The sequence below is a fragment of the Acomys minous genome, assembly GCF_964271855.1.
Source record: "Acomys minous genome assembly, chromosome: 6".
In the NCBI taxonomy this organism is placed as follows: Eukaryota; Metazoa; Chordata; class Mammalia; order Rodentia; family Muridae; genus Acomys; species Acomys minous.
The window spans coordinates 105,172,279-105,193,148 of NC_140487.1; the positions used below are offsets into that span (position 1 = coordinate 105,172,279).

Consider the following 20,870-nt stretch of genomic DNA (forward strand, 5'->3'; position numbering starts at 1 on the left):
GTTATACAGCTCACAACTGCCTGGAACTCCAACTCCAAAGTACCAAAGATGCTGCCTTCTGGCCTCGTGTGACACCAACACACTTATAGCAGACACACTACACATAAACACAAATAACACCCCAGGGCTTTCAAAGTTCTCACCAAAACCAACAAAGATCATCTAAAAACCAAGCTGTTATCCCAGAGCTCTGGAGGCAGATTGCTGTGAGTTCAAGGCCAACCTGGTCTACAGAGTCAGTCCAGGACAGCCAAGGCGACACAAAGTAACCCTGTCGGGAAAAACCAAAACCAAACAAAAAACAAAACAAACAGAAAAAACAAAGAAACAAACCAAAAAACCTAAGCTGCTGACATGTGCTCAGCCTTATTACAAAATCAATAGTTTAGCCACGTGTCTTTGACAAACCATGCCATCAGAAGTACAGATCTTCAGTTAAAGACTGCTTACTGCTATGAAAAAATAAGTGATAAAACATTACAAAAATTAAAAAACAAAAACAAACTATATATGTGCCTTTATACTATTCACACGGCACTATGGCGTATAAACAAGCACACAGATTAAAGTTGCTAAATGAGTCCAAACTTCCTTTGGGTTCACAGCATTAACAGTTTTAGAACACAAAAAGCCCCAGGTTCAAGTGCTGTTTAAAAAAAAAAAAGGCAGAGGCACGGGCAAGCTCATCCCTGTGAGTTCAAAGTCAGCCTGGTCTATAAAGTGAGTCCAGGACAGCCAAGGCTACACAGAGAAACCCTGTCTCAAAAAACAAAACAAACAATAACAACCCCCCCCCAACTAACCAGTCCCATCCCCCCATCAAAATAAAACTTAACAGTGTCAGTAACAAGCCCCCTATATTCAGCGGTGTAAAACCTAGTAAAATAAAACCCAGGAAACACAGCCACTGAGCTTCTCTCTCCAGAGCACCAATAGGCCAGCTTGTCCTTTAGCCCTTTAACACTAGCACTTGGAAAACTGGCACAGGTAGGTTGCCATGAATTAAAGGCAGTCTGTTATACACAAAACATAGCAACACAGCCTTTTACTGGGGCTCCGTAGCAGAGAGTACTAATTGTTTTTGCAAAGAGCTCTGGCTCATTTAGTACCCACATGGTATCGCTAGTCCCAGGGGATCTGACACCCTCTTCTGGCCTCCAGGGGCACTGCATGCACATGATGCTCATAGATAAATGCAGGCAAAACATACACATGTATGCAAAACAAAACCTTTAAGCCCTCATAGCCTCAAGATTATAATCTACTAATGGATTCCTTCTTCAAATTGTTTTTGTATTTCTCCACATTCTCAGCAGAACACACATATAAGACTTAAATAGTTCAAGCAGTCACAGCCCTACAAGCAAGCTACGAAAGGATAGCTCTCCTGAAACAAGCATGGCCAGGCTCTCCTGGCTCTGGTTCTCTCAGGGATACCATGTTGATATAATCACATTATTCTTGCTAAACACCCCCACCCCCAACATACAGGGTTTCTATGTGTAGTCCTGGCTGTCCTGGAACTCACTACATAGTCTAGCCTTAAGCTCAAGAGCTTTCCCTCTCTGTCCTCGTCTTTTTTTTTTTTTTTTTTAAAGATTTATTTATTATTATGTATACAGTACTCTGTCTGCATGTACATCTGCAGGCCAGAGGAGGGCACCAGATCACCGCTGAGCCATCTCTCCAGCCCTCCCTGTCTTCTGAGTGCTAGAATTAAAGCTATGTGCACCCATGCCCTGCCTAAATCTTATAAAATGAATGTTGTCTATACTATGACAACTTCAAAATAAACATGATACAAGAACCCCAGTCAATTCTTTAATACTTATTGTAAGAGACTATGATTCAACATAGAATGAGATTATAGAAATCTAACCATTCTTCAGCTCCAAGCTCAAATTTCTGGGAACACACAGCTTTCAGAAAGGCTTTGGAGCAGTTAAGGATATACACAGCATCAGGATCAACATATAAGCTGGGTGTGGTGGTGTACTCCTTGACTCTCAGCACTCAGAAGGCAGAGAGGCAGGTAGACCTCTCTGAGTTTGAGGCCAGCCTGGTCTCTAAAGCAAGGCCAGGGCAGAGAAACTGTCTCAATAAACCAAAGCAAAGGTGGGTGCAGTGGTGCACACCTGTAATCCCAGCACTCAGGGAGGTAGAGGCAGGTGGAATGCTGTGAGTTCGAAGCCAGCATGTTCCAAGACTGCCAAGGTACACAGAAAAACCCCCTCAAAAAACCAAACCAACCAACCAACCACCACCAACAAAAAACAAAAACAAAAACAAAAAGCCAAAAAACCAAAGAAAGGCAATTGACATAAAGTGGAAATAGAAGGGCCATGAGTTTGATCCTGATAGGGCTACATCAGACACTGCCTCAAAACAAATAAACAACAACGAAAAAGGAAAAGACATGTAAGTATTGAAGTCACATCTGAAGAAAACAACACAGAGGCAGCTGCATCTACAAAGTATGAGTATATATTTATCTCTTATCTTCCTTCATGCAAGCGGCTGAGGCAGTAAGGCAGTTGTGAGTACACGGCCCGTTTGGGATACACACTGAAACCCTGTCTTGGGCCCTAGAAGAAAACCATTTGAGTCAGGGACACAAAAGTGAAAGTGGGTCATTTACATAATAACTCTCTACCAGAGATTTTGGGATTTTTCTTGTATGTACTCTTGTTTTGTTATATGGAGAGTGTAGACGGCTCCAACTGGCTGCTTTTATGTGGTTCTTGTGTTTTTTGTTTGGGTTTTTGAGACAGGGTTTCTCTGTGTAGCCCTGGCTGTCATGGCACTAGCTTTTGTTGACCATGCTGGCCTCAAACTCAGAGAGATCTACCCGCCTCTCTGTCATCTGAGTGCTACGATTTAAGGAGCATACCACTATACACTTAAAAAAAAAAAAAAAAAAAGACAGGATTTCTCTGTGTGTATCCCTGGCTGGCCTGAACTCACAGGTATCTACCTGCCTCTGCCTGTCGAGTGCTGGGATTAAAGGCATGTGCCATGTCTGGCTTGAACATTTATTTATTTATTATGTATATAGTGCTCTGCCTACATATTCACCCACGGCCAGAAGAGGGCATCGATCACATTATAGATGGTTGTGAGCCACCATGTGGGTGCTGGGAATTGAACTCAGGACCTCTGGAAGAGCAGTCAGTGCTCTTAACCTCTGAGCCACCGCTCCAGCTCCCTTGTATCTTGATCTTGATGCTTCTTTTTCTATATACTTTGCTGCTCCAAATCCTACTTGAAAGCTGTGTTCCCAGAAATTGTATCTTGCAGCTGAAGTATGATTAGATTTCTATAATTTTATTCTTTGTTAATGAGGGCGATTGTCTCTGTATACATATATGTATGTATGAATGAAATGTCTCATGTATTTAGCGTCCCCTAAACAAATGGCTGAACACTTACCATCTGCCACACTTGCATGATATTATCTTCTGATACAGAACAAATCACCCAAGGTTCATTGGGATTCCAAGAGAAATCAGATATCTTGGCAGTGTGGCCACCATGAATAAACTAAAAGAGAGACCAAAACAAAGACATTAAATCTAGACATTAAACCAGCTCACTATTTAAAACACACCCACACACCCAGGCATAGTGGTGCAGGCCTGTAATCCCAGCATTCAGGGAGGCAGAGGTAGGCAGATCTCTGTGAGTTGGAGGCCAGCCTGGTTTACAAGTAAGTCCAAGACAGCCAGGGCTACACAGAGAAACCCTGTCTTGAAAAACCAAAATAAAATACAGAAGACGGGGTTGGAGATATGGCTTAGTGGTTAGGAGCACTGTTTCTTCTTCCACAGATCCTGAGTTCAATTCCCAGCAACCATATGGTGGCTTACAACCATGTAAGTGGGATCTGATGCCCTCTTCTTGAATGCAGATGTACAAGCAGATAGAGCACTCACACATACAAAATACTAAAAACAAACAAAAACCTTGATTTATAAATAAGTAAATAAAGTAAAATAAAATACAGAAGACCCCAAAGTGTCCGAAAGGTTTGTAACATACCAACAACTCTGGTGGGCCGTCTTCTGCATCTTCTGGGGACTGTTCTTCTCCAATTTTACTAATAAAAAAGAATTTTAAGTCAGAAAACATTACCCTGAGTACCTATTTTTGAAAAGTGTAAAGACAGTAACTCTGCCAAGCTTTGTGGGACTTGGGAGGCAGAGGCAGACAAATCTCTAAGTTTGGGGCCAGCATGGTCTATAGAGGAAGCTCCAGGACAGCCAGGGCTACACGGGGAAACCCTGTCTCAAAAATACCCCGGACCCAAGTAACTTCATGGATACAACTCACCTTAGGTCCCAGACATTCAGCCTACGATCAGTACCACTGGAAGCTAAAATAGTCTCATTGTGAGGTGACCACTGAACCTATTATCCAAGAGTGAAGAAAAATACAAATCAGAAAACAGAAGCAAAACATCTCCAATTACATCCTACAAAAGCTAGTAAATAAAAAGGCAGAGAACCCTGTTAAAGCTGACAGATACTTCTTATATGAAAGTAACTCATTATGAGACAGAGAATATTAGCTTCTGTTGCATTTTACACTCCGTCCCACTGTCCCTCTCAATAGGGCCTCGGAGCAGAGTCCAAATTGGCTTCACCCTCCTGTGAGGGATCCTCCTGCCTTAGCTCCACCCCCTCCTGCCTCAGCTCCACCCAGACCCTGACACTGAAGCACAAGTCATCACACATTAGCTTCAACTTACTCTTTTGAAAATCTTATTTTACTTTTCTTCCTGGCAAATTATTCATGCCTAATTCTGGCTTTTAGTCAAAGTTCAATTCTGACACAGAAACTAAAATATTGACAGATGGCACAAATCTCTATTTTCTCAACTGTTCATTATGTGCCACACAATACACAATAAGCCTGGAGTTCCAGGTACTTGTACCTTTCGCCCCAAAGATTCCTTACAATGTTAGGTAAAAGATACACACAACAATCACAAATCCTGCTGCTATTTATTAAGAAAGTGCTAGTTAATGGCACAAAGAAGGCATTATTGGCCAATGAGTTAGGAAAGAATTTATATACTCTTTCAAGCAAAGCAACCATCATAAACAAAGCGAAATGAGCCAAGACAACAACAAAATATGTTCAATATTTAGGCTATTTAGAGGATGATCTTTTATTGGGATTAGAGGCATATAACATCATGCCTGGCTTCACCATAAGATTTAGGCTTGAGAGAAAATGCTGTAAAGCAGTCCTCACAATGTCTTAGACCACATGTCTTAAAATAGCAGGCAACCATTTCTTGTTTGCGTCAGAGAGATGTACCTATTTTTTAAAGAAGTGGCATGTAGGACTCTAAATAGCAATGGTTAGAGGATCTCCACAGGTACCTGATCTGACAGACAGGGCTACAACAGCAAACTATCTTTAAAAGGCTGGTTGGAGACGTGGCTCAGTGGTTAAGAGTACTGGTTTTAGTGGTGCACGCCTTTAATCCCAGCACTTGGGATGCAGAGGCAGGTGGATCTCTGTGAGTTTGAGGACAGCCAGAGCTGATACACTGAGAAACTTTGTTTAAAAAAACCACTCCCACCAAAACAAAAGAAAAAGTACTGGTTCTAGAATAGTACTGCTCAATTCCTAGCACGCACACAGCTCTAAAAGCACCTGTAACTCTAGCCCTAGGGGATCTAATGACCCCAGCTCTGGTCTCTGAGGTGCAAGCAAAACACCTACACACACAAAATAATTTCCCCCCCAAGACAAGAGTTTCTCTGTGTAATAGCCCTGGCTGTTATCACAGAGATCCAGCTGCATCTGCCTCCCTAACTGTTGGGATTAAAGGCATGTACCACCACGCCCAGCACAAATTAAAAAAAAAAAATTGTGCATGAGTGCTCTATCTGCATGTGCACCTGCACACCAAAAAGAGAGCTCTAGATTCTAGTACAGATGGTTGTGAGCCACCATGTGGTTGCTGGGAATTGAACTCAGGACCTCTGGGAGAACAGACAATGCTCTTATCTACTGAGCCATCTCTCTCCAGCCCCCATAAAAGAGCCAGGTTGCGGTGGTGCACTCTTTTAATCCCAGCATTTGGGAGGAAGAGGTAGGTGGACCTCAGATTTTGAGATTAGCCTGTTCTACAACACCAGTTCAAGACAGCCAGAGCCACACAGAACAACCCTGTCTCTAAAAATTAAGCCAGAAAAACAAAGTTTAAGGACTAACCCGGAAGCAGAACACATGGATACATATACCTTCTTCCCGTAATCTTAAGACTAGGACTCATTTCCCATTTTGGTTGAGGCTGGCCTTGAACTGACTCTATGACACGCATGACCTTGACCTGTTGTTTCCCAGTGCTGGGATTGAAGGTACGTTCCACTATGCTGGTTTATGGGGCGCTAGGGATGGAACTTGGGCTTCCTACATGCTGGGCAAGCCAGGCCCTCCCTGATTTATGAGAGGGTCTTTCTACTTGGCCGCCGTTCCACTGTGGCTTCCCAAGTGCTGGAATTACAAGGTTTGCACCCAGGAATTCGGCACCACTTTCTTAATATCCCAAGAAGCCAACAGAGATGTAAAATATTTTCTTCTCTTTTAAAAGCTTTATTTGATGGTTATGTATAGTGTTTTTGCCTGCATGTACACCTGCACACCAGAAGAGGGCATCAGATGGTTATGATCCGACAGCGCTCTTAACCTGAGCCATCTCTCCAGTCCCAAAATTTTCTTATTTAGAACTCTATTCAAAGTATCAAACTTGAGCAGATTTTCTATAGATAAAGGGAGAAGAAAGAAAGGGAGAGAAGGGAGAAGAGGGGGAGGGAAGCATCGGTTTCTCTTACTTGGAATATTTCATCCTTATGTGATTCAAAGGAATGCAACTTGAGTTTCAGATTTCTCAGATCCCACAAGGCAACAGTCTATGCACAAAAAAAAATCAATATCAACTTATCAAGTAAGAAAACCCTAGGGACAACAAGATGGTTCAGTGGACAAGGTGATTGCTGTAAAGACTGATAACATGAGTTTGATCCCAGAACCCACAGAGTGGAAGAAGATAACAAACTCTGGCAAGCTGTCCTTTGACCTCCACACAAGTGTCATGGCATATGTGTGTTAAGCAAATAAATAGTGTAATTTAAATTTTTTAATTAATTATTAAAGTTACTTTACAGTTTGATGTATCTTACATCCCAACTGCAGATTCTGGCACCCTACATTTTATCTGTTCAGTGTGTGTATGTATATACACATGTGCCATCACAACTGTGCAGAAATCAGAGGCCAACTAACAGGAGTGGAGTTGGTAATCTTTAGTCATTTGGGTCTGAACTCAGATCTTCAGGCTTGGCAGTCAGTGTCTTTACTCAATGAGCCATCCTGCCAGCCTAATAGGCTCTTAAAATTTTTTTTAAACAAGGTCAGGCTTGGTGGTGCATGCCTCTAATCCAGTGCTTGGGAGGCAGAGACAGGTGGATGAGTTCAAGTCAGCCTGGTCTACAAAGAGAGTTCCAGGGCTGGGACTCAGAGAAACCCTGTCTTGAACCCCACCTCCCCAAATTTGGAAGACAAAAACCTTTAACGAAAACATTAACCCAGCACCCACCTGGTGGCTCACACACGTTTGTAAATCCTATTCCAGGAGATCTGGTATTAATGGGCATTAAATGTACACCATGATGAAGACATGACATAGCTGAACATATCCGTGCCCCTAAGAATTTAAACCTCAACAAACCAACAACAACAAAAAAAGTCCAAACATGGGCTGGAGAGATAGATCAGAGTTAAGAACACTGGCTGCTCTCCCAAAGGTCCTGAGTTCAATTCCCAGCAACCACATCATGGCTCACAACCATCTGGTGTCCTCTTCTGGCACGTAGAAGTCCATTTGGGCAAAAAACACTGTGTACATAACAAACAAACAAAAATTCCTTTTGAGGGGAGGCGTTCGAGGTAGGGTTTCTCTGGGTAGCCTTGGCTGTCCTGGATTCACTTTGTAGACCAGGCCGGCCTCAAACTCCTCACAGCAATCCATCTACCTCTGTCTTCCGAGTGCTGGCATTAAAGGTGTGCACCACCATGCCCAGCTATAATAAATAAATCTTTAAAACAAAACAAAACAAAAAAAACCCCAACAAGGCAACTCTACCTTGTCAGCCGATCCTGTGGCAAGAATGAACTCACTGTAAGGATTGAAAGAGAGGCAGTTCACTTCAGCAGTGTGAGCATCAACTGAGTGGCTTGGCTTGGAAGTATTGTTTGAACGAGTATCCCAACTTAATTGAAAAAGAGAGCAGGAAAAGAAGCTTGAAATGGTGACTGATACAAAACTCTGAAAACATGTGGTAAAAAATAAACAATTGGTTCCACTCACATCATAAGTTTTTGATCATCAGCAACTGACCCAAACAGAGACTCGTGGAGAAGATGCCAGGAAACGTCCTCCACTACCGCCGTGTGCCCTGTGAAGATGGTCTTCGCATCCACCACTTTCCCTTCTTTTGGAACTGCACTGATGTCCCATAGGCAGATGGTCTTAAATGTAAAATGAACCATTATATAAAAGATTCTCACTTCCCCACATATACCCCCCCCCCAAAAAAACCCAACTGGTAACAATCCCAGATTTGCTTCAAAACTGCAAGGATACACACATGGTCATCTGAGGCACTAAGCAAGTGCCCGCTGAGATTTGGATTCCAAGAAAGCCCATAACCTTCCTTCTGATGTCCACGGAGACGTAAGTCTGGGTTGCACTCTCCAGAAGGGTCTGCAAAATAACAGATTTACATCAGGAGTATTCAGCCCACTGTGCCTCTGGGCTTATTAAGCAAGACGATGCCATAACCATCCACTGTACAAAATATAGACCCATTATTATCAGATATATAATGCTGAAGTTATACAGTCATTATTTTCTTCTACGTAAAAGAACTATATCCCTTGAGAAGAATTCCACACATATCAATACAAATCATAAGATGTTAAGTCATAAAATCACAAGGAATTGGAACTGTACTTCTGAGTATATGGAATATGTTGTATCTGATTAAGAGGGAGGTACCTGGTTTAGAAGGATGCTTTGTGTAGTCAAAAACAAGAACATCACTGGAGGGAGTCTTTGTTGCAATGATGCAAGGGTTCTGGGGCATGTACCGAGCCCTGTTTACTTCTCCTTCATGGTTGATCTTGATTTCTATTTCAATTTTCCCACTGACAGAACCAAAACCTCCAAATTCTGTATAGAAACATAAAGTACTTAATCACCAGATTATATACTTGTATCCCTAAAGTGTTCCTAACTAAAGGAAGAAAACATTTTCAGAGTGCAAAGGAGTATATGAGTTAACACCGTTGGACTATTAGGTAAATGTCAACCTCAAAATAATTCTTACTATATTCATTTATTTTGAGACAGGGTCTCACTGTAGCCCTGGCTAGCCTAAAACATACAGCGACCTAAGCACCTACACCTCTGCTTCTCAAGTACTAGGATTGAAGACCTGAGCCACCATCTTTATTTTGCGTGTCATGCACACACCGTGCAATACATCTTCAATTCTAGCTCTAGAGTGGCAGCGACAGAGTTCTGGACTAGCCAACTAGCCAGGGGTATACAGTGACACCTTGTCTTTGGGGGAAAAAAAAAAAAGGCTCAAAGCTAGGCATGGTGGTGCATATCTTTAATCCTAGCAGAGGCCAGCCTGGTCTACAAAGTGAGTCCAGGACACCCAGGGCTACACAGAGAAACCCTGTCTCAGGGTGGGGTGGGGAACACACTAAACCTTTGCATACACCTCCAACTCTACAACATACAAAAGATGTAACACAGGGTTAGGAAAGGCGGCTCTCGGGCCAGCCTGGAGCATTCACTGCAGCTACAGAACAGCTAAGAAACTGCCTCAACAAAGTAGAAGGCAAAGCTGCCCTTTGACCTTCATACACAAACACCACACACATCCAGGCACACATCATAAATATTAGAGAAGATGTAGCATGGTAAGTGATAAGCACATGGTAGTAAGCACACAACCGCCACAACTCCGGCCCTCCAAAAAGTGTAACTATCAAAGCAGCAAAATACAGGTGAAAAGCCAACGCTTGGCAGAACCCATAGAAAAAGGGGCAATCAATCATATAATGCATGATTTCAGTTTGGGACAACTACTTAAAATACAGCAGTAGAAACTCACCTTGGAGAATCCAAACATTATTTTGTTTAGAAGACAGGGTCTGTCCATGTCTTAATAGCCCAGCTTATTTCAAACTCAAGATCACCCTGCCTTCCAAGTAGAGATAACAAAGCATGTACTACCCATATGCAGCTCTCAACCCAAGCTTAACACAGGATAGCATGTGTCTCTATTTTTGCAGACTGAACCAAAGGCCACACATAAGCACATTACCACCTCACTACACCTACTTTAAATTAGGATTGCCACTATAGATACACAAAAGGGCCATTAAAAATGGGAAAGGTCTGATATATTAACAAAGAAAACTTGGGTAAAAAATTCTTCCTAAGTTCGTTTTTTCTAACACACACTCAAAGGCAAAACACCGTTATAACCAACCCAAAGCACAACACAGCAGAACAGAAATGAGCAGATCTCCATGAGGGTTTCCGTGTAGACCAGAGTGAAAACATTCTCCTGAGCTGGCTCACTGGTGACTAAGCACTGACTGCTTCCCGAGAGGACCCGGGGTGACTCTCAGCACTCACAAGGTGGCCCCCATATCCAACTGTAACTGCAGTCCTAAGGGTCTGACACCCTCTCCTGGCCTCCATAGGCACCCTGCGCACTGACACGAATGCTGGGAAAACAGCCATGTACATGAAAATAGTAGCACCATTAAAAGCAACCTTTTGTAAACAAGGCTAAGTTAAGAGGGTCACTAGGAGTTGATGACTACTTAAGGAGTTTCAGGCCAGCCCAGAATACAAAGAGATTCTGTCTTTAAAACAAACAAACAAACAAAAACAAACAAACAAAAAAGAGCCCGCAAAGCGTTCTCCCTAAAATCAACCAACCAATCAAAACCAAAACTCCCAGAGTATTTCCAGCACCCCAGAGGGAACATGCACATTCTTCCTAACCAGTACAATCAGCACACAAAGCTCTGTCACTCTGATTTCTAAGAAGAGTCATTTTTCTAGACCATAAACCTTGTGGAATCTCAAAGAATATATTTTAACAGCACAAGCCAAATAGCTAAAATATTTTTTATCAGATCAATGATTTATTATATCTCACAAAGAAATTTCTAGAATGTAGCTTATCTTAGGTAGGAAGTGGCTTGCCTTGTGTTTGTGGGGCTGGATATGGAGCCCAAGGTCTTGCAAATGCTAGACTGGTAAACTATCACTGAGATACAACCCAGCACCCACAGACAGACATTAACTTAGACACAACTGTACCATCACTGATGAGATCAACTCAAGTCATGACTCTCCTACATCTCTAAGGACCAAGCCCACCCACCAATCTATAAAGTTATTGGAGAAGGGGCAAAGCACTGGAGAACTGTGATAATTTAAAAATCCATAGCTGTTAATCACACCACTGCTTTTGTTACTACTTTTGATGAAGCGAAGGCCTTTTGAGACAGTTCAGTCAGGGTCTCAAGTATGCAGCCCACCTACGGCCTTGAACGTGTGATGATCCTCCCCCATCTGCTACTGTGGTAATTTTCATGCCCAAGTGGAACTAGGGCTTCAGATATGCTAAAGTATCCCACCACTAAATTACAACCCCAGCACCCAAATATAATTTAAAAAAATTATTTCATTTAGATCTGAGGATGTAGCTCAGTAAATAAGAGCCATTTGGCCTTAAACACACAAACGTTAGGTTCAATTGCCCAGGAACTCATTAAAACAAACAAAAAAGACAATTCATTTAACAGATAGGAACTGGACTCAGGGCAAATGTACACAAAACCCACACAGCTGGACAGTGGAAAACAGGATTTCCGCCATCCTCACACTCTTAAAGCCAGTGTTTTCCCCCTACAACCAACCATATATGGTCACCTAAAGAATAACTTTTGAAAAAATTATTCACTTGGGCAAACTACACAGACTCATAATTGAGTTACCCTAACAACCTAGTTTGCACTCTGTATCACAGATTAAACGCAGAATGACCAGAACTAAATAGCACAACTGCAATCCTGGCTAACAGCTGGATCCCAAACAAACCTACACATAATGAACGGTTCTTTCTGCTAATCACAATAGTAAGTATTGATTCTCTGGAGTATAAATGTAGTAAATAAGACAGCCCATTATCTACTTTCTGAGTCAGGGTTTATTCAAGGCAACTTCTCCTACTGACTTTGCCCTTTTGATATTTTGGTTTGAGGGCCATAAAAGTGTAGTGGAGCACACCTTTGATTCCAGCACTCAGAAGGCAGAGGGAGGCAGATCGCTGCGAGTTGGAGGCTAGCCTGGTCTACAAAGTAAGTCCAGGATAGCCAGGGCTACAGAGAAACTCTGTCTTGAAAAACAAAAAACAACAAACAAACAAACCAAAACAAACAAACAAACAAAAAACAAAAAAAACCCAAGAATCCCAGAACTTGGGTGGCAGAGGCAGGCAGTTCGCTGAGTGAGACCAGCTTGGTTTACAGAGTGAGTTCCAGGACAGCCAGGGCTACACAGAGAAACCCTGTCTCTAAAAATAAAAATAATCTGGTGTTTTTCATCCCCTCCTCACTCCTCTAAGAGGTTTTTTATTAAGACTTTATGGCCTAGGGCTGGAGAGCTAGCTCAGAGGTTAAGAGCACTGGCTACTTTTCCAGAGCCCGAGTTGAGTTCCTCTTTTGGTGTGCATGAAGACAGAGCACTCATATTCATAAAATAAATAAATCTTTAAAAAAAAAAAAGGCTATAGCCCCACACCCCCATGAAACTGTACTAGCAGAGTCACTGCATGTTTTAGGTACTGGGTAAACCATGCTTTCTATTTTGAGATGGAGAATCACTAGCCCCAAACTAGCTTGCAATTTGTCATCCTCCTACCACCTGTGCTTTAAACAGTTAGTTTAAGATGTGGGGCTAGCCGGGCCTGGTGGCACACGCCTTTAATCCTAGCACTTGGGAGGCAGGGGCACGTGGATCTCTGTGAGTTCAAGGCCAGCCTGGTCTACAAAGTGAGCCCAAGACAGCCAAGGCCACACAGGGAAACAAACCCTGTCTCAAAACAAAACAAAACAAAAAAAGAAAAAGATGTGGGGCTAAAGAGATGGCTCAGCAATTAAGAGCACTGGCTGCTCTGCATAGGACCCAGGTTCAATTCCTAGTGGCTCACAAATGCCAATAACCCCACTTCCAGGGGATCTGACACCCTTCTCTGGCCCTTCATAGGCACCAGGCACACAAATGGTACACAGACATACATGGAAGCAAAATGCTCCTTCACTTAAAAAAAGTGGAAACCAAACCTATGAACTAATCATTTCTGTATTTGGATCAATTCTTTAACTGCAGTAACCCCACCATGACCAATTTAGTGCAGGGCAGTTTACAGCAAATATATAGAACCAAATTATGTATTGATTACGTCTTGGCTGCAAACTAGCTTTTTTTGGGGGTGGTGGTGTTTTTGTTTTTTCAAGACAAGAGTTTCTCTGTTTTAGCCTTGGCTGTCCTGGAACTCACTCTGTAGACCAGGCTGACCTTGAACTCAGACCTTTAGCTTTTGGATTGCAAACTAGTTTTACCCATAACTTAGGCGGTTATCTGACCAAACTGTGTACCTCCTTAACGATGATACAACCCATACAACTTGACTTCTTCCATCCTGAAGAGTCCCTCCTACCTCCTTTTTCACTGTCGTAGTGGGATGCATCAAACTGAGCATCATCGTTAGGGAGTTGCACACTGGCTATCACCAGGTGGTTTTGTTCATCCGATGTGTGTGTTCCCAGGACAAGCCGATGAATGCTGAAATCTTTTCCTTCAGGCCTGTAACAACAAATTATCACTATTCAGGAAATCCTAGTAGTGCACATATGACAAAACAGCAAGAACAAGAACAATAATAAAAATCCCCAACCAATTCAATTTCTTACTTAAACAACAAAAAACCTTCTATGCCCAAGCACATATGCATGAGGAGACCAAAGGACAATTAGCTGTCACTCTTAAGATGCTTGTCTTTGAAGACAAGGCTTGCTTTATTGGTCTGGAGCTCACCAATTAGGTTAGCCTGGCTGGTGAGCCTCCTGTTTCCTGCTTTCCTAAATCAAGACTTAAAGCACACACCACCCAACATTGGTGCTGGGGACTAACCTCACATCCCTGATGCTTTAAGGCAAGCATTTTACTGAGTCATCACCAAAGCCACTATATTTCCTACTTTTAAAAGCACTCAAGAGGCAGCGGCAGGTGGATCACTGTGAGTTCGAGGCCAGCCTGGTCTACAAAGTGAGTTCCAGGACAGCCAGGGCTACACAGAGAAACCCTGTCTTGGAAAAAAAAAAAAAAGAAAAGAAAAGAAAAAAGAAAAAAAAAAGCAGGTAGTTAACAGTGCTTGCTGCTCTTATAGGACTAAAGTTCCCAGCTCCCATGCCAAGTGATCCATAAATACCTGAACTTCTAGCCCCAGGAGATCCTGGGCACCCACACACACTTGGGCACCCACAACCCCTTCCCTCCAATAGAATAAAATAAATGACAACTGTTGTTCCTTCCCGTCACATGGGTCCAGGTAACCAACTTTAAGTTGTCAAGCTTAGCAGAAGGCACCTTCACCCACAGAGTCTACTGCCAGTTTCTTTCCTACTTCTAATGTCCCTCTATTAAAGCTGGAGCACAAACACAGTACTCAATTTTTACATAACTTGGCCAAAAATTTAGTGTTACTCTAGGGAAACTTACTTTTCTCCCAGTTTATTGAAATAAAAAGGTGACTACGAATACATTTTAAAAAATTATTGATTATTGTTATGTATTGAGTGTTCTTCCTGCATGTACACCTGTAGGCCAGATCACATTACAGATGGTTGTGAGCCGCCATGTGGTTGCTGGGAATTAAACTCAAGACCTCTGGAAGAGCAGGCAGTGCTGTTAACCACTGAGCCATCTCTCCAGCCCTTAAGCATACATTCTTTATAATGAATGAGAAGAAAATGATTAAATACTCCAATATATTCTTGTTTACCAAGACCTCTGTTAAAAGGTAAAAGAATCAGAAAAAGGGAGGAGAAACTAAGGTTGTAAAAGCCAACAAGCAGAGTTTGGGCCTGGTCATGCTCAAGAGTTCTTGTACCTCTCCCCCTCAAAAGAACATTAGCTGGGCAGTGGCTGCCCAGACCTTTAATCCCAGCATTCAGGAGGCAGAAGCAAGTGGATCTCTGAGTTTGAGGCCAGTTTGGTCTAGAGAGTTCCAGGACAGCCAGGGCTACACAGAGAAACCCTGTCTGTGTTTGCAAAGTGGAGGGCAGAACTTGACAATGGTTCTCTTCCTTGACCGTTTTTCTTCCAGGTAGACTGAAAACAGAATCTCTCTCCTGAACCCAAGCTCACTAGTTCTGCTGGTCTAGCTAGTTGAATTCCAGGGATCCTAGCTGCCTCCTGGAATTACAGGTGTGCTGCTATTTATGCCAGTGCTGGGATTTGACCTGTGATCCTCACATTTCTGTAACAATCGTTTATCTATTGGCCCACATCCCCAAACTAGTGCTTTATACATTCAGGTAAGCTTTCTACCACTGAGCGAAATACACTCCTACCTGAAAATACTGAGATGATTACACACAACTCCCTGGAGCTAGAGAGCTGGCTGAGCAGTTAAGAACACTTGCTGCTCTTCCAGAGAACTCTGGTTCAATTCCTAATACCCACATGGAGACATACAACTCTCTGTAATCCAGACCCAGGGAAAATAAATGCCATCTTCTGGCCTCCGTAAATCCATATACACAAACAGCCAAAATATACATACGCATAAACTCAAAATAAAAACAAGGCAGACGTTCCTTAAAGAGCTATGTGCAGGAGCTGTTGAGAGGGCACTTGCTACTCTTGCAGAGGGCCTGGGTTCAGTTTCCAGCACCCACACGCTGGCTCACAACCATGCTGAACTCCAGCTCCGGCAGATCTGACCCTCTTCTCTTCTGGCCTCTCCAGGCATCAGGCTCATTAAGTGGCATACAGACCACACAGTCAAAAAAGCAAAACACAAAACCTGTGCTGGTTAGTCTATCAACTCAACAGTCACCTTGCTTGAGTCAACTCGGAAAAGAGAATACCAACTGAAAAGTTACCTCCACCAGACTGGCTTGTAGGCAACCCTTGGATTAATGATTTATGTAGGACCTAGCCCACCATGAGCAATACCATCCCTGGGCAGGTCATTCTGAGTTATATAAGAAAGCAAACTGAAGCCAGGAAGCAGTGTCCCTCCATGATAGATCATAGACTGTAAACTGGGATAAACTCTTTTCTGCTCAAGTTACTTTTGTTCATGGTCTTGTATCACAGCATAGAAAGCAAACTAAGACAACAACCATAAAAAATATTTTTTTTCCTCCCGAGACAAGGTTTCTCTATGTAGCCTTGGCTGTCCTGGACTCACTTTGTAGACCAGGCTAGCCTCGAACTTGCAGAGATCCACCTGCCTCTGCCTCCCGAGTGGGGGGATTAAAGGCATGCAACACCACACCTTGCCAAGAATTAGCCCAATCTGAAGTGAAAATATTTGAAATTTGGGGAAATTAAGCAATGTGGCTCAGATCACATAGCTACTAAGTAACAGAACCTAAAACCAAAGTCCAACTCTAGTTTTGAAAGTGGAAAAGCCAAATGAAAAATCTAGAAAGATGATTAAAATCACTGTTTAACTTCTTGACTGTCAGCTTAAGGCAGTCTGGATTTTAGACTGTAGGGAACAAGGAATATTAAGTTTCAAAGAAGAGACACCACTCAGTACCGTCTATGTTCATCTAGGCTATAAAGCAGAGCTGGACCAACAGTACAGTGACATTAGACACCAGTGAGGAATGCCAGTGAGGAATGCCGCCTCTTGGTTCTACAGAATCAGAAGCCCTGGAGGGCAGGATACACAGCACAACCTACACCACCTCCAGCTGACTGTGCTGTACAACCTGAAACCCTTTGTCTAGATGAGAAAGATGCTACACAAATAGGATTGAGTGAAGGCTTAAAAACTGCTTGAGGGGATTAAGTTAAATACCTAGGATATGCCAAAGAGCCAACTACTTAAAATGTGTCAAAGAAGAGAAGCCAGTATGGCACCCTAGAAAAGATACTGTTAAAGGTCAAACAGGAAGATCCAATTTGTGTCTCAAGATACCAACAGTAATTCCTGTTCAAATTTGACAGACAAAGATGCAAACAGGCTTTTGCTCTGCCCCTCCTCCCCCAACTTAAAAGAGTGTGTGGGGGCTGGAGAGATGGCTTAAATGTTAAGAGCACTGGCTGCTCTTGCAGGGGACCCAGGTTCAATTCCTAGCACCCACACAGCAGCTCACAACTGTCTGTAACTCCAGTTCCAGAGGCTCCAACAGCCTCACATAGACCTATACGCAGGCAAAACACTAACGCACATGAAATTAAAATAAAGATTGTGTGTAGAAGGGTCCCCTCTAATTATGTACAAGGTATGTAATGGCTAAAATTTGGGACTCATTGTTCTGACAAATACATTTTGGAGAGGGCAAAGTTTTACTAGGTAATCCAGGCTAGCCTCAACCTTGTGAGTACTGAATTATAGGCCTGTACCACCATGCAGGTCCCCCCCCCTTAGACAGTGTCACAGGCTAGCGCTGAACTCCTGATCTTTCTGCTCTGCCCTGTAAGAGCTGGGATTACAGGTGTGTAGCACCACATATTCCTCTTAACACAAATGGCTTAACAAGCACTGAAGAAGAAATGACTCTACTAAGCTCTCAACATTTTTGGACCTGGTTATAATGAAGTCCCAATTCCACAGGCTGGAGAGGGGCTCAGCAGTTAAAAGAGCACTGGCTGCTCTTTCGGAGGACCAGGGATTGATTCCCAACACTTTTACGGCAGCTCACAACAGCTCCAAGGAGTTCCAGCCCTCTTCTGACCTCTGCAGGCACTGCACACATGATACATACATATGTGCAGGTAAAAGACTCACACATTTAAAAAAAGTCCCACCTCCAAACTTCGAGGTATCTGGCATGGATTTGCTCAGCACTGTTCAGATAAAGGTCTCCATTTCCCTCAAAACTGCTTGAAAGGTAGCAACCTCATTCTTTTTTTTTTTTTTTTTTTAAAGATTTATTTATTAGGTATACATTGTTGTCTGCTTATAGGCCAGAAGAGGGCATCAGGTTACATTATAGATGGTTCTGAGCCACCATGTGGTTGCTGGGAATTGAACTCAGGACCTTTGGAAGAGCAGGCGGTGCTCTTAAGCACTGAGCCATCTCTCCAGCTCCAGCAACCTCATTCTTAAATTACTAGTAAAGCACACACAAACTTTCTATTACACACACACACACACGGTTCAACTCCTAGCACCTCAAACAAAACAACTCTTGTCTGCTATGCTTGCAGACAGGCTAGCATAACTGCGTTCTGAGATGTTTCATCCAGTAGCTGATGGAAACAGATGCAGAGACTCACAGCCAAACAATAGGCTTGAGGAGTTTTGTGGGGAGGGATCTAGAGAGATCAGGAACACAAGAAGACCTACAGGGTAAACTAACCTGGGCCCACGGCGGCCCAGAGACCGAATCACCAACCAAAGAGCACGCGAGGGGCAGACTTAGAGCCCTACTCATACATAAGCAACAGACGCACAGCATGATCATCATGTGGGTCCCCAACAATAGAGTGAGGACCAGCTCAGACTCTGTGGCCTGCTTTTGGACCCCTTCCCCCTAGCTGGCTGCCTTGTCTGGCCAGGTGGGCTGGTACCCCTTAGGGGATACCCTCCCCTCCCTTCTCAGAGAGCAGTTAAATGGGGACTGGGAGGCGAGGGCTGGGATCAGGCTGTAAAGTGACTAGCCCTGGCTGTCCTGGACTCGCTTTGTAGACCAGGCTGGCCTCGAACTCATAGCGATCCGCTTGTCTCTGCCTCCCGAGTGCTGGGATTAAAGGCGTGGGCCACTGCTCCAAATTTCCACTACTTGTTGAACCTAATCACTCTCACAACCAAATTTTGTACATATCTTAACGCTAAGTTTCAAAGGAATTTAGTAGTTTTGCCAAGTTTACAACAGTAATCTACATTTGCCTTTATCTCTGTGCGGCCACTTCCTTCTGCAAGTTAGTCCTGGTACTTCAAGCTGACAGACAACATTTTGTGTATATAATTTCACTCTCCAGGCCCCCAGGGTCCCCCCCCCCCAATCCAACCTTCTGTGCTGAGGCTCAAAGTCCCTGCCAGTCTGTGCTCAAGCCCCCAGCCCTCTTCAGGTGTTACCTAACTACTTAGCTAAAGCTGAAATACCTGCCCCTCTAACCAGGCAATGTATTTGTTGAAGGCAGGTCTCAGATTTATCTTGTTATTAACCTTGCAATCATAAAAGACTTTAAGAATTCAAATGTTTCCTTATGAAAACCGGACACAATACATTCTGGAATCCATCAAGTTTTATATTACATGACCAACTCCAGTTGTAAGTAATATTCGACTCAGTGTTGAAGGGGGAAAAAACCACGTATTCTCTTGCAAGGTAAATTACAAAATGATCTCTTTTCTACCTTACTTTTTGGTGGAGGGGAAAAAAAAAAAGTAATACCCATAAGGCTCTGATTATATGCCCTCTTTGAGGGACTGGAGAGAAAAACACGGAAAACCAATGAAGAGAGATGAGCTGGTAAAGTAATATTCAAGAGATTGGCGTCACCTGGTTACATCTGGAAGCCACTGGGCAGTTAAGCTGGGCCACTCCAGGGCATGGGTCATCACCAAGTCATAAAGAAAAGGGGTGTTCTTTTTCCATATTTTGTACTCCTCGTTAATCACACGTTCCTCCACCGCGTCGTCAAAGGCTGCTACAATGTTCAAAACAAAACAAATCCAGTTAGAGAACAGAAACGGAAGGCGAGTAAACCTCTCCAAAGCCACCGGCGCGGCTCCCAGGTTGTGACACCGAAATGGAGATTTCATCTTCATCTCCCCGGGCGCAGGCAACCATCGCGGCTCTCCGCCGCGGCGGGCCCGAAAGTCCCCGGGCCACCCCGAGCCAGCAGCTCCGTTAATCCTTGGAGGCGATGCTGGCCTGCCTCAGAGCACAGTGGCGCGCGCGCCAAGTCCACAAAACCCCGGAGGGGAAGCCAGCGCATCGGGCCTGGGGGAGGAAAGCGGCGTCCCAAGTCCCGCCAGGCAGAGGGACCGACGCGAGCTTCACTCTCGCCCAGGCCCGAGAGCTGGCGTCGCCCCGCATCCGCTCCTTAGGAGCCCGGGCGCCGTTAGCCCGCCCCGAGGGGGGAGGGAAAGCTCCCTCCCCGCGCCGGAGTTGCTTGGGACTTAGGCTCGCCACCGTCGGGCCTGCTCTCCGTCTTAGGCCGTGTTAACAGGCCACGACACAGCCCCGACACCCAGCGTCCTCCCGGGAGGGCCTCGCCACACTCACCTTCCTTGTCAGCCATGGCGGCAGGCGAGCCGGGAGGGGTTGGAGGAGGAGGGGGAGATCCCGGGGTCGTGCGTTGCAGGAGGGGCGGGGAGGCGACGGGGCGCTCGCTCCGCGCGCGGCCTCTATTGTTTCCTGCGGCCCGTGCGTGGGGGGCGGGCTCGCGCGCCTTCGCGCCAACCTCGGCCAATGGGGAAGCGGGGTTCGGAGGGGTGGGTGGAGCATCCGCGCCCCCCCGGCCAATGCAGTCGCACACAGTCGCTTTTCGCGGGGCCGAGGCG

The 20,870-nt window shown here is 44.2% G+C and overlaps 1 protein-coding gene across 1 annotated transcript in view; it reads right to left on the reverse strand.

Annotated features, from left to right (window-relative positions):
• RBBP4 (RB binding protein 4, chromatin remodeling factor) overlaps positions 1-20,750 on the reverse strand; it is a 22,677-nt gene extending 1,927 nt beyond the window's left edge. The window contains exons 1-11 of the mRNA XM_084787886.1: positions 20,593-20,750; positions 19,864-20,011; positions 13,833-13,978; positions 9,074-9,247; positions 8,664-8,779; positions 8,384-8,544; positions 8,159-8,285; positions 6,849-6,926; positions 4,330-4,406; positions 4,039-4,096; positions 3,430-3,540 (exon numbers count right to left, since the gene is read on the reverse strand). Coding sequence (XP_084644012.1) covers positions 3,430-3,540; positions 4,039-4,096; positions 4,330-4,406; positions 6,849-6,926; positions 8,159-8,285; positions 8,384-8,544; positions 8,664-8,779; positions 9,074-9,247; positions 13,833-13,978; positions 19,864-20,011; positions 20,593-20,608 — 1,212 coding nt within the window. The 5' untranslated portion in view covers positions 20,609-20,750. The remainder of the gene's footprint in view (positions 1-3,429; positions 3,541-4,038; positions 4,097-4,329; positions 4,407-6,848; positions 6,927-8,158; positions 8,286-8,383; positions 8,545-8,663; positions 8,780-9,073; positions 9,248-13,832; positions 13,979-19,863; positions 20,012-20,592) is intronic.
• Between the last annotated feature and the right edge of the window lie 120 nt (positions 20,751-20,870).